The sequence below is a fragment of the Phalangium opilio genome, unplaced genomic scaffold (genome assembly GCF_054372755.1).
Source record: "Phalangium opilio isolate 3A_F unplaced genomic scaffold, DU_Popi_V2 ptg000078l_1, whole genome shotgun sequence".
NCBI classification, from domain to species: domain Eukaryota; kingdom Metazoa; phylum Arthropoda; class Arachnida; order Opiliones; family Phalangiidae; genus Phalangium; species Phalangium opilio.
The window spans coordinates 4800288-4813246 of NW_028324186.1; the positions used below are offsets into that span (position 1 = coordinate 4800288).

At 36.0% G+C, this 12959-nt stretch overlaps 3 protein-coding genes across 3 annotated transcripts; 1 reads left to right on the forward strand and 2 right to left on the reverse strand.

Moving 5' to 3' along the window:
- Positions 1–2118: 2118 nt before the first annotated feature.
- Positions 2119–3429, reverse strand: LOC149655927 (uncharacterized protein F54H12.2-like). Its single transcript, XM_089845066.1, has 2 exons — positions 2825–3429; positions 2119–2632 (listed from the first exon to the last, which is right to left on the reverse strand). Exons 1-2 carry the CDS (start codon positions 3427–3429, stop codon positions 2119–2121), a joined length of 1119 nt encoding a protein of 372 aa, XP_089701192.1.
- A 3040-nt stretch (positions 3430–6469) lies between these two features.
- On the reverse strand, positions 6470–7360 carry LOC149655928 (uncharacterized). Its single transcript, XM_089845067.1, has one exon. The coding sequence runs from the start codon at positions 7358–7360 to the stop codon at positions 6470–6472; it is 891 nt and encodes a 296-aa protein (XP_089701193.1).
- Positions 7361–7403: 43 nt separating this feature from the next.
- LOC149655929 (uncharacterized) lies at positions 7404–12060 on the forward strand. The gene is made up of 5 exons (XM_089845068.1): positions 7404–7438; positions 7500–8791; positions 8854–9402; positions 11854–11895; positions 11972–12060. The coding sequence occupies exons 1-5, from the start codon at positions 7404–7406 to the stop codon at positions 12058–12060; spliced, it is 2007 nt and encodes a 668-aa protein (XP_089701194.1).
- The last annotated feature ends 899 nt before the right edge of the window (positions 12061–12959 follow it).

Below are 12959 nucleotides of genomic sequence, written 5' to 3' on the forward strand. Positions count from 1 at the left end.
AAAAGTTTTATTCACTTATTATAAATTATGGCATGCAGATTAAAATTTATTCATCCTTATCAAATGGTTTGCTCCGGACCAACTATGTCGGGAAAATCGACATTTGTATTTAAATTGTTGGAAAATAGTCGATTAATGATTGAGCCACCTCCAGATCGTATAGTTTATTGTTATTCTATGTATCAACCAAAATTTGACGAATTAAAAAGAAAAATTGGAAATATCGATTTTATAAAAGGTTTACCGCCTAATGACGAAGATTTCTTCGATAGGACTAAAAATAATCTGTTGATTTTCGACGACTTATCATCCGAGTGTAATAGTAGCAGTCAAATTTCTGATTGGTTTGTCAAGGGGTCTCATCATCTCAATACCTCGTTGATTTTAATAACGCAGAACCTCTTCGCTAAGGGGAAAGAGGCCAGGACAATAAGTCTTAATTGTTCTTATATAATTATCTATAAATCTCCGAGAGATTCGTCCGCTGTTGAATACCTAGGACGGCAAACGTGTCCCAAAAAGAAACATTTTTTAGCTAAAGCCTATGAAATGGCTACGGAGAAACCGCATAGTTATATATTAATTGATTGTAAACAGGACCAAGATGATAAACTTCGTTTAAGGAGCAATGTCCTTCCTTCTGATGGTCCTATGATAGTTTTTGTCGAGGATTAAATTAACGTGAACTCGCCAAAATAAATTATTTACCATAACGATGGTACCCCGATCACTTCGTCCACACTATCCCTTCTTACACGTTTTAAAACATAGTAAACAAAGAAAAAAAATTCTTAAAAATAGTAGCAATGCTCAGATAAAAGCTATTTGCAATATTTGTCATAATATTACAACTGGAGGCTTGCCAATCACCAAGGCTCAAAAGGCAAAACTTAAGGAGTCATAAAAGGGTTATAAGAAGATTAGCTTTGAAATCTTTGTCATTAAAAAAGAAACGTCGTTTGATGACGAATCAAACAGGAGGATTCTGGCCTTTACTACTAGGAACATTGGTACCTAGTGTAATTTCGGCGATTAACGCTGCACGATGAAAAAAATGATACTAGTTCCGGCTTCGACAGTTTTGTCGACCGTAGATAGAGAACTATCCGATTTAGACAAAGAAATGAGTGAAATTCTTGAAAAACCAGGAACATCCGAAACAAAATTGAGAGAATATTTGACAACGCTACAAAAGTTTCTAAACGTTAAGAAATTTGTTGAACCACCGACCGTAAAATTAAGTCAACCCTCTATTGTACAACCATTGCCAGTTCCAATGGTTCCCACATCGACACCTAATCTAATACATACAATGCCTCCAAATATAATTCCATCAACACCTACAAATGTGATGCCAACGCAGTCACCAGCAGTAACAGCACCAGCTCCGCCATTTACATTTACTGCTCCAGTATCTACTGTATTACCAAATCCTGAAAGGTTTAAAAAGAATAGGAAAAACAGTATGGCCCAAGTAATTCACGAATATCAAGAACTGAAAAAATTGTACTCTCCGCTTGAACTAAGAAGGAAACCTAAAAAAAATTCCAAACCAAAAGAAGAAGAATCAAACATAACTGTAAGACGACAAAACAAAAGACGAAAGACGGAAAATAAATGGATCGATTTATACGAATAAAGTTTATTGATTACAATACATGTCTTTATGATTTAATAAATGATTGCACATAAACAAAAGTACCATTGCTTCGTTATACATTAAATCATGAGGATTATATAAGTCTTGAATAATCATATCTAGGGTATAGCCGTTACACATGTTAAATAAATAGAAAATACAATGTAGTCCACACGTTTCTGACAAAGGATATTGTATAGGTACGTTGTTAAAATACCATTTACTAGCGTAAAGGTTAAGGTCTACAAGATTGTAGTAAAAAGGATCATTTCCGTAAGAATCAAAAAAGGTACCTATTCCATTATCTACGTAGATTGCTAACCAGTGAAGGCCTCGGCTTGATTTTGGTTCCGTATTCAAACAAAAACAATATTTTTTCTGTCTGGGTGGTAATGGTTTTTGATCAAAGGCAAAAACACCGAGAAAAAATGGTTTTGTTACGGATTCACACGTTAAAAATTCGTTTATTTCTACGGTGTTCATTCTCCTGAGGGATTGTAAATCACGGTGCGATCTTTTGAAATTATTATTTCCGATTCAAATTCCGCGTAAACAATAGCCGTTACATTATGAACCAACGGAGACTTAAATTTCATTGATATTCTCAAGTTTCCTTGTTTATTCCGTGATAGATGGTCAGCACTAGCTTGCTCTTCCGGGGTTAAATCAAATCCGTAGAGAACGTTACCTTCTTTATATTCTTCGTAAGAAACACAATTTCCTTTATTTCTTTTGAACAAGTCCAAAGCCGTATAATTTGAAAGATACTCTCGGGAATACTCGTTAACGTTATAGTTTGGCGTAAACGGAGGGTTGGGAAATGTTTGGTTCCCTATTGTTAAGGCCAAGTAGTTTAAATTGAAATGAGCAAATTCGAAAACATTTAAACTCAGATCGCCGTTAAAGGCTGCCGTTCTAACTAAACCAATAATTACCCGGGCTGGCATTTTGTTCATAAATACATTTTCGCGTGTAATATCCGTTAAACCACTGCTAATAGAAAAGTATTTTAACACGGTCCGGTTAATAGGGTAAATAACGTTATGTTTTTCATGAACCATAGCGTGAGCTAACATTATTTCCGCATTTACCTTAACCTTTTTAATTAGTAAAGTTACGTCTAATATTTTAAATTTAAATTTTTGATTTGCTATTGTTGAGATAATAGCAAATTCGTTTACTGACTTTATGAATCGAAACCTAACATCTACGTTATTTAAAAGAAACTTGTCCATTCGACACACATCAAGATGTAAATCACCGATCATATCAACGGGGTTTGAGAGGGCTACGCGATTTTTCCTTTTCAACATACCATTGTTATCATTTTTATTCGCAGCTAAAAACATTTTTGCGGCGTCTACTGGATTATCTTTGTAGTACATTTTTGCAGATAGATAGGAATTTTTTGCACTGTCACCGTAATTTAGATGCGTTTCAAAGAATGCCAAATACGGATAAGCGTTTGTCGAAGTATTAACTTGAGTATCTCCGAAAAACACATCTACTTGATTAAACAGAGCAGCGTGTAACAAATTCACAGGACCCACATCCGTTTCTAGAGCAGTTAATGCAGAACCATCATCTTTGAGTAATTTTACTCTAACTTGTAACAATGTTTTAGCCAAGTCCGTATAGAGATCATTAGATCCTGGAACAAAGAACTCAATAGGGCCTTGATCCGAAATTGATGCCAAAGGCTTGTAAATTACGTAGTCACTATTTTCAACATTGTAATTCTCCGGTGGTACCGCGAATAAATCCAGTTCTGACATCATACCCTCAACCATGTTATTGTTTTTTAGTCCAAAAAGTCAGTCTTGGTTCGTTTTTTCTTTATGCTTCGATTTCTAGTCTTCAGCTTTCTACGGCGACCCGAACCAGTTTGCGGTTGTGACAAGTGTTGACTCGCTTTTTGTAATAAATTGGCTCCAGCTTCGCTCAAATTAGATTTCAGAGGCTCTTTTAGGTTTCTACCCGCAATGTTATCACCAGCTATTTTGGACCCAGTTCTTAGGGCTTCTCTTCCTAATGCTTTTCCAACGGGCTTAAAAACTGGTGTTATAAATCTTATTAAGCTTTTAAAAATGCTCCCAAGACCATTTCCTCTCTGAAATACTGGTCCCCGGAAGTGACTAAGACCACTTCCGGTAAGACCACTTCCGGTTTGGTTCAAGTAGTAATTTAGGTATATGTTACTTCGTGTCATGTTTGAGTATGAAATGAAGTTTTATGACTGATTTGTTTAACTTAAACATAATATTCTCTCCATAATCAGTTCTCATGTCTATTTCTATCATTTCAAATGACGGACATCTTAATGGGTAATAGTCAATGTTTTGAAACCGATGGACGGCTAACGTTGTTGATTTATCATTGACTATATGCACAACCCTTAGTAACGGAGCATAGACATCACCAACTACTTGAGGTAGTATTAAATTTGTATAAATATATAAACTTGCAGTGCCCTTGTCAATATCCGCTATACTCTTGCTAGTTGAATTTCTAAGAGGATAGTCCATTTGATCCTCGTGAAACCCTAACAATCTTCCAAGACCCGACTTTTCTTTCGTGAACAGTAGATAATAATCATTTACACATTTGATATTTACTTTTCCGTCGGGATTCAGGTTTATTTTAATCATAGATCTATGTTCCGTAGGAATTTCATTGGTCATAGCTTCAATGACGTTTTCAATGCTTGTATATTGCCCCGGTTGTATTTGTAATATCAACTCTCGAGCATTTTTATGACCTTTTCTCTTCCTGATGTAGAAAAAATTATTGGAACTATCTAGGACGAGAGGGTCCTCTTTCTTTCTTTTAACGAGTTCTTCGGGAAACGTAAATCTTTCTTTTATCCATTCCATGGAACTCAATCCTAGGATTTTACCCATCTCCTCAGGTATTTGAACTTCATACCCATTTTTAGCCCTCAGGGCGCAAAAAGCTTTTTCATTATCGTCACTATATGCTACAAACATGTATACCGAAGATCGTATTTCCGGTGGTATGGTATTGTTCATAGTTTTTAATAAATTTTTGTACGCGTCGTAACCATCTCCACGTAAAGTTCCGCCGGTAAATTGCACCTTAAATTGATCCCAAATATTGTCCGTATAATCGTAGACTCCGGCCCTAAAATAAAGATAGTCTGCAGACACATTATCCCAAGCTTTAGGTAAAAATGCTTCGGCTAAACCCACATGCCAGTTTCCATTCAAATGCAATGGAGCTGGTAATTGAACTTTAAAATGAGATTGCGTGTTTCCCGGAAACACGTTCCTAGAAGCCGTACTCACGAGAGTTACGTAAAATGAATCGTTCGACATGACTCGTTAACTTTAAATGTTTTTTATTTTTCAATTACTATTCTATATATTTTACAAGATAACTTTTTGAAGTTCACATTCGTAAAAAGCTCCCCTTATTTCTTCATCATCAAAGTCCTTCACAATATAACAAACGGGGTTTCTGTACAGAATTTTTGAAATGATAAATATTTCCTTGGTCCAGTACCCTTTGTAACCCTTTTCGAACAAAGGTTTGCTTTTTGATAGCCTAACAAGATCACCGGTCTTTAACATTGGTGGTTTTGCACTAGATTGTTTACCATACAGACGTTTCCACACTAAATGCTCATTTTGCATATTGACATCAACAGGAGCGAAACCAGTACTTGAATGTACAGTTGAATTGTAGGCTTTCATTATTTTGGGTAAGGCATCAATGTAATTTAGTTTCTTCGTTCTAGTTAATAACTTGAAGATTTTATCCTTTAAAGTTCTATTAAACCTTTCAATTACTCCGCATTTAATCGCACCTACACTAGTATAAAGACTTATCCCCTCTTTTCTTAAATAATCTTTAAACAATTTTGATAAAAATTCGCTACCTTGATCAACATTAATTCGTAACGGTTTTCTTTCTTTAATAACTCTCCGCAAAGCTTTCAAAACCTCTTTACTAGTTTTATTTTTCAAAGGAAGACTCCAAGCATACTTTGAGAGGATATCAATAATAGTTAGAATATATTGAAACCCTTTATTATATTTCTTAAGATTTCGTAGATCGATCAAGTCGTACTGAAATACTTCATTGGCTGTTGTAACGTAAGTACGATTTCTTGGAAAGTATATCCTCCTTGCTTTGTGAATGGTATATGTTGGTTGAGACTGAAGCCATGTCTTAATTTGTTTCTTCGAAACATTTTTCACTCCTTGTTTCAATTTCTTAACGCTACCGTAACTGAGAGGACTTTCACTGTTATAATACACTCGGCTTAACTTATTTTCCATAATTACACTTTCTCAATGAAAGATTTTCTATTTAACCTTGTCAATGTACGCTTAAAGCTATAAGTTCAACCTTTATCAATTCATCCTCATCTACTATATCAATGACGTCACAGATACAATTGTAGAAGATTTAAGCCTTGGCCATGTACGTTTAATAAATTCTCGTCTCTTATCAATGACGTCACAAATACAGTTGTAGAAGAGACTGACAGGTGTTTTCCCGCCAATGACGTCACAGATACAGTTGTAGACAGGACTGCCAGATACCCGCGCAATGTTTTCCCGCCAGGGGGCGCGCGGGGGCCCGCGAGTTTTCCCGCGAGGGGGCGCGCAAGTTTTCCCGCCAGGGGGCGCGCGGGGGCCCGCGAGTTTTCCCGCGAGGGGGCGCGCAAGTTTTCCCGCGAGGGGGCGCGCGCGAGTTTCCCAAGGGGGCGTGGTGAGAGGGCATTGACACTGTGACCTTGACATTCTACACCTACACTCTACACCTACATTCTACACCTACGGAGGTACGAAGTGTAGCCCTATACTACTTAGGATGGCACGACTCCCAGTGAGGTGGGATTGATACCGAGAAGGGTTTACGGTACACTGAAGTGTTAATTTGGTTATCAGTTTTTTCAATAAGGACATCTAAGAAGGGGATGGAGTTATTAGATTCGATTTCTAATGTGAATTTAATGTTATGGTCTATAGAATTAAGGAATTGTAAGAAAGTGGTTAAATTCTCGTTTGTATATGACCATTTGCACAGTATGTCGTCGACATAGCGTTTCCAAAAACAAATGGTGAATGGGGATGTGTTAATAATCTGGGATTCCAACTTATTCATATAAAGATCACAGAGGAGCGGAGACAGGGGGCTGCCCATGCCAAGACCTGATTTCTGGGTATAGATTTTATCATTAAATTTAAAAAATGGGTTTCTGGTGCACAGGGTAACTAAGTCTATAATATCCTCAAGTTCTAAAGGGTTGATCTTTGTTTTTAAAAGGCGCTGGCGTAATTCGGCTATGGCTCCGTCTACTGGGACTTTCGTAAACATACTAACTACATCGAAAGACACCAGTAGGTCGTTGGGTTCTAAAGCTAAATTATTAATCTCATTCATTTGATGTTTAGTGTTTCTCAAGGTGTGTGGGTGTTCTTTACATAAGAAAAATAGTTTTTTAGAAAGGAATTTAGCTATTCTGTGAGTCGATGAGCCCATACTATCGACTATGGGACTGAATTTAAGAGGGGTTTTATGTATTTTGGGCAACGCATACATTCTTGGAGTTATGAAGTTACTTGGGATAAGAGATTTTTTCTGTTTATCTTCTAATGTTAGGCAGTTTTTCACTGTTGCTTTAACCCGCGTGTGGAAAGTTCTAGTAGGGTCGCGTTTTGTTAATTCGTACGTGTTTGGATCACTAAGCATTTTCGTGACATTGTTCACGTAGTCGTGTTTATTGAGCAGGACGATGCAACCGCCTTTGTCAGCGCGAGTGATAAGAAGGTCTTTGTTTTCTTTGAGTTCTTTGAGTCGTAGAAGTCACCAAACGGAAAATCCTCCGCAGTGTCATCCAAAGAAAACGCAAAGATATAGCGATTCTGGAAAGCGAAACCTATCGCCTTCATCTACAACATCAACCCGATCAGACCACCATGGATCCAGCCAATTTCTCCCATTTATGGAGAACAAACAACCTATACGCGCACCAACATAACCAACTGCAAGTAAAAGAAATTTTTTTACAAATCAAGCTTAACAACCTACTTAACAAACCAATAACACCTACGTGCGCGAATAATAATAATCCTAAACTTAGCTCGGATCAACTTAAGCTGTTAGTGAACCCTATAATCATTAACAAATCAACGCACGTCTTAACGCAAGACCAATTCCAATTACTATCGAAAGGCCTCAACTTCGCAGTTTATGACCCCTCCTTTAACGAACACGAATTAATTGCCGACATAGAAGTAGGACTTAACTCTATCACAGACACTACAGTCAAAAAGAAAGTCAGGTCACAGTGCATCAATGCCTTAAAAGACAAGACTCCCCGCCCTTGTAATAATTTAACAAAAAGTGATAAATTAGCACTCAAAGAAAACAAAGACCTTCTTATCACTCGCGCTGACAAAGGCGGTTGCATCGTCCTGCTCAATAAACACGACTACGTGAACAATGTCACGAAAATGCTTAGTGATCCAAACACGTACGAATTAACAAAACGCGACCCTACTAGAACTATCCACACGCGGGTTAAAGCAACAGTGAAAAACTGCCTAACATTTGAAGATAAACAGAAAAAATCTCTTATCCCAAGTAACTTCATAACTCCAAGAATGTATGCGTTGCCCAAAATACATAAAATCCCTCTTAAATTCAGGCCCATAGTCGATAGTATGGGCTCATCGACTCACAGAATAGCTAAATTCCTTTCTAAAAAACTATTTTTCTTATGTAAAGAACACCCACACACCTTGAGAAACACTAAACATCTAATGAATGAGATTAATAATTTAGCTTTAGAACCCAACGACCTACTGGTGTCTTTCGATGTAGTTAGTATGTTTACGAAAGTCCCAGTAGACGGAGCCATAGCCGAATTACGCCAGCGCCTTTTAAAAGCAAAGTTCAACCCTTTAGAACTTGAGGATATTATAGACTTAGTTACCCTGTGCACCAGAAACCCATTTTTTAAATTTAATGATAAAATCTATACCCAGAAATCAGGTCTTGGCATGGGCAGCCCCCTGTCTCCGCTCCTCTGTGATCTTTATATGAATAAGTTGGAATCCCAGATTATTAACACATTCCATTCACCATTTGTTTTTGGAAACGCTATGTCGACGACATACTGTGCAAATGGTCATATACAAACGAGAATTTAACCACTTTCTTACAATTCCTTAATTCTATAGACCATAACATTAAATTCACATTAGAAATCGAATCTAATAACTCCATCCCCTTCTTAGATGTCCTTATTGAAAAAACTGATAACCAAATTAACACTTCAGTGTACCGTAAACCCTTCTCGGTATCAATCCCACCTCACTGGGAGTCGTGCCATCCTACTAACCAAAAACTTACAGCCTTTTACACCTTTCTGACAAGAGCAGTAAATGTTTGCTCTAATTCCATTTCCCTCGAGAAAGAAATAAACTTTATCAGAGCCATAGCGGACAACAGGGGTTTCCCTAGCTCTACTCTCAATAGAGGTTTCGATAGAATTTTAAACAGAAACAAAATTAACCGCAATACAAAACTCAAATCCGATTACAAAAAATCCGATTTCGTGATACTTCCGTTTAATTCTCGTAGCCAGCGGATTGGAAACTTTTTTAGTAACAATAATATAAAGCCAGTTTTTAAACCCACCAACAAAATGCAAACGATCTTTGGATCCTTGAAAGACAAGATAAGCCTAGTAGACAAACATGGTGTCTACGAAATATTTTGCTCTTGCGGTAAATCATACACGGGACAATCGAGGCGTAACTTCCGATTTAGATTTAACGAACATAAAAATGATATTAAAAATAAAAAAATCGATTCATCTGCGCTAGCCGAACATATCAACGAAAACAGCGACCACAAAATACTTTTTGAAAAAGCAAAGTCTATCACCGTAGTAGACCATTACTTAAAATTAAACCTTAGGGAATCGCTCCATATTAATAAAAAAGAACACAAAAAACATCATTAAATAAAGACAATGGCCCTGCCAGCTATTTGCCTGAACTTTGGTATGGGGGTGGAAACGACAAATTAGACGAAGGAGGGGGGCCGACGTAGTCGTAATCTAACGCACGGAAAGAGAAACCAGACCAGACCTGAAGATGCTTCTGAATAGAAGCGAAACTAGTCGTCTGTACGTTTAAATAAACGTTTTATAAATTTTTTAAATAAAATTTTTTACTGTGTGAATTAACGTGGTTTAATTAGTTTTCTATCTTGAAGAATTTATTTTGAAAGCTAAGAAGGTAAAAAAAAATTATTTGACCCTTGACATAAGAAAAGGCGATTGATTTTATGGTAATAATAAATTAAAGAATTGATTTTGAAAGCTGACAAAGATAAATATTTTATAAAAGTAATTACATTGTTACAGTTATAATAAAGTTTTTATCATATTTTATATTCCAATTAAACTAAAAATATATAATTTAACACAGGTTTAGCGAAGTGTTTTAATAATATCTTTGATTACAGATATATACGAAAAAAAAAATGGATTTAATTCTAAACCAACCGCTAACATTGGCAGCTTTAGCCATGGACTATATCGAATCAAATAAAATCACACATTATGGTTATGCGCGAGAAGACGCTTTAAATATCCTATCTATAGGATATCACAACATATTGTTGAAATATTCGACAAAATATTCATCAATATCGAATATATTTTTTTTTGGTCGTCAATCGGTGTTAAAAATTGATTTGCCCGATTATGGAAGACATGTTTTAACATCAAAGTGTTACTCTCGCGCGCATCATAAAAACCAGATTTGTTGCGGACGACATGTGCTAATATACGAAAATATATTAGTACATGATCAGGAGATGGCTCAGGGAGCTATAAAATATTTTATCTTAAAAACTTTATACAAAATTTACAACAAACATGCAATGCCAAATCATTTTGACATTGATTTATATTTGAGACAAATCAGCACTCATGTTGAATACATGAGATGCAATTATGAGCTCTGTTTTTCTCAGGAAATACAGCTTCCAGATGGGAAGCCTGTATTTCCTATACTACCTCAAAACAAGTTCGTCCATTTCGGTTTTTCTCAAAGTAAAGACAATGGGAGAAATATCTTCATAATAGCAAAAAAATAATTTTACGAAACATGTCCCATTTTTTAAAAAAAAATTGTAATTTATCTGGTTAGGCGTTATTTAAATTAACACCCTGTTCCAAATAAAAAAATTAGTTAACATAAGAACAACAGGGCAAATGTTAAACTTTAACCTCGCATATCTCCAGAATCGAATTAAAAAAGGTAAATAACAGTATATTTTACGTTGGAGAGATTTAGTATAAATACTCCAAAAATCATAGTTAAATCACTCATTCCTCGCTGAGAGTTTACCTGAGATCGACGAAATGATTTTTCACCTCATTGCGGTGATAATCAGCGCCAGTAAAATCGTTTTGGCAGTCTTTCTTATTGCTGTTATCCTGGTAAGTCTCACTATATAATATTTTAATCACTACATTTGAGTAAAATGTTCGGAGAATAATTAATATGGGTTTACAGCTAATCCACATTCATACCAAAGTTTGGAGAAGAGTAGCCTAACTTCTTGGTACCTCGGATCGGTAAGCCCACAGTCTTGAATGCATTATTTTAATCAGTTCATTTGAGTAAAATGTTCGGAGAAAAATAAATATCCAGGACTGTGGGTTTACAGATATCTATTCGATCATCGAGAAGAAACGCTACTGTTGTTCAACATTTTCGAGATTTCTTCAGTCATTTTAGGAATAAGCCACGTTGAAATTCCTGTTTGAGGACACTGAAACTCTACCTATACGGTAAACCAAACTTCTTAATTGTATTAATCTAATCTATTGTGTTCCGAAAAACGCTTAGACGAACGTTAAATTAATAAAGAAGTTTGGTTTACAGAAAAACACTCACCGTGGCTTTCGAATTCTATTCTCCAGCGCGTTATAGCAAGTAATGTTATTGAGAATTATATTATAGACTACTTGAACTTAAATCTCGTCTCTTTTACAGAGCTTTCGCTATAAACGTTCCGTGGCGCGTTGAAATTCCTGTTTGGAGACATTGAAACTCTACATATACGGTAAACCAAACTTCTTAATTGTATTAATCTAATCTATTGTGTTCCGAAAAAACGCTTAGACGAACGTTAAATTAATTAATAAGTTTGGTTTACAGAAAAAACACTTACCGTGGCTTTCGAACTCTATTCTCCAGAGAGTAAGTAATGATATTGAGAATTATATTATAAAAAAGTTGTACAACTTTTTTTTCTCCCTCTCTCACTGTTATATAGCCCGCCCGCCCTACACCTCCGCGGCGGCTAAACTGGTTTGGATGACTTTCGCTTTCTCTCCGAGCGCGTGGGAGGATATTTCGGTTTAAAAGAAAATTCTTGAAACCATGTATAAATTATCAATAAAAAAATGTTTTATTTTTACAAAATTACTTATTTGATTTCGGTACAGAGTAAAAATTCATACGGGTGACATATTTATAATACTCGTGACTTAAACAAAATAACGATTCGGCTAACCAATACGGTAACAAAATTACTTTCTTTAATATCTCGTAGATGATGCCACAAATAAATAGTAATGGCGAAAAAAATACGAGTAGAAAATATATATCATTTGTTAGCAAGGCTATTACGAACGATATAGGGATAGTAATCGGCATTAACAATACCAAAAACACCGCGATAGGATACTTTGACGGTGTGTTTAAAAGCATAATTACTATAATACCCACGGATATTAATACATGCTCAAAACAAAAATAAATTGGAGCATCTGGTGAACCTTTCATCTTGTCCTGTTTTATCGATGAAATGAGGCTTTTCACCAAAATCCGTTACTTATAGTCAGGAAAAATATCTACCCCGGGGAGGTGGGCTCGCTAACACGACACTTGTTTACTTTGGGGGCGTGGTTGTTTACTTTATTCTTAAAGTACAGGGGTTAACTACTGGCCTCGTTCAATTCTTCTCGTTCTTCCTGACTAGGGACGAAACCTTGGCTTGGTGAACTATCCTGAGATTCTGAATTATCAAGTATTTTCCTGCAGTCATCCATGCAGTTAGCGCATAGTTTTTGACCAGGAATAAGTGTTTTTAGAGTCCCTATTGCATTCAAAGAATTAGCCATAGAAACAGTGGCAGCTCTTAGATTAGTGGTTATTTTTTTCTTGTGTTTGTCAAACGGATTAAAACAATGTTTTTGCAAACTTTCGAATCTTGATCCATATTTCTTTTCTTGGTGAAAGCACACGTTATTCAAATCTTT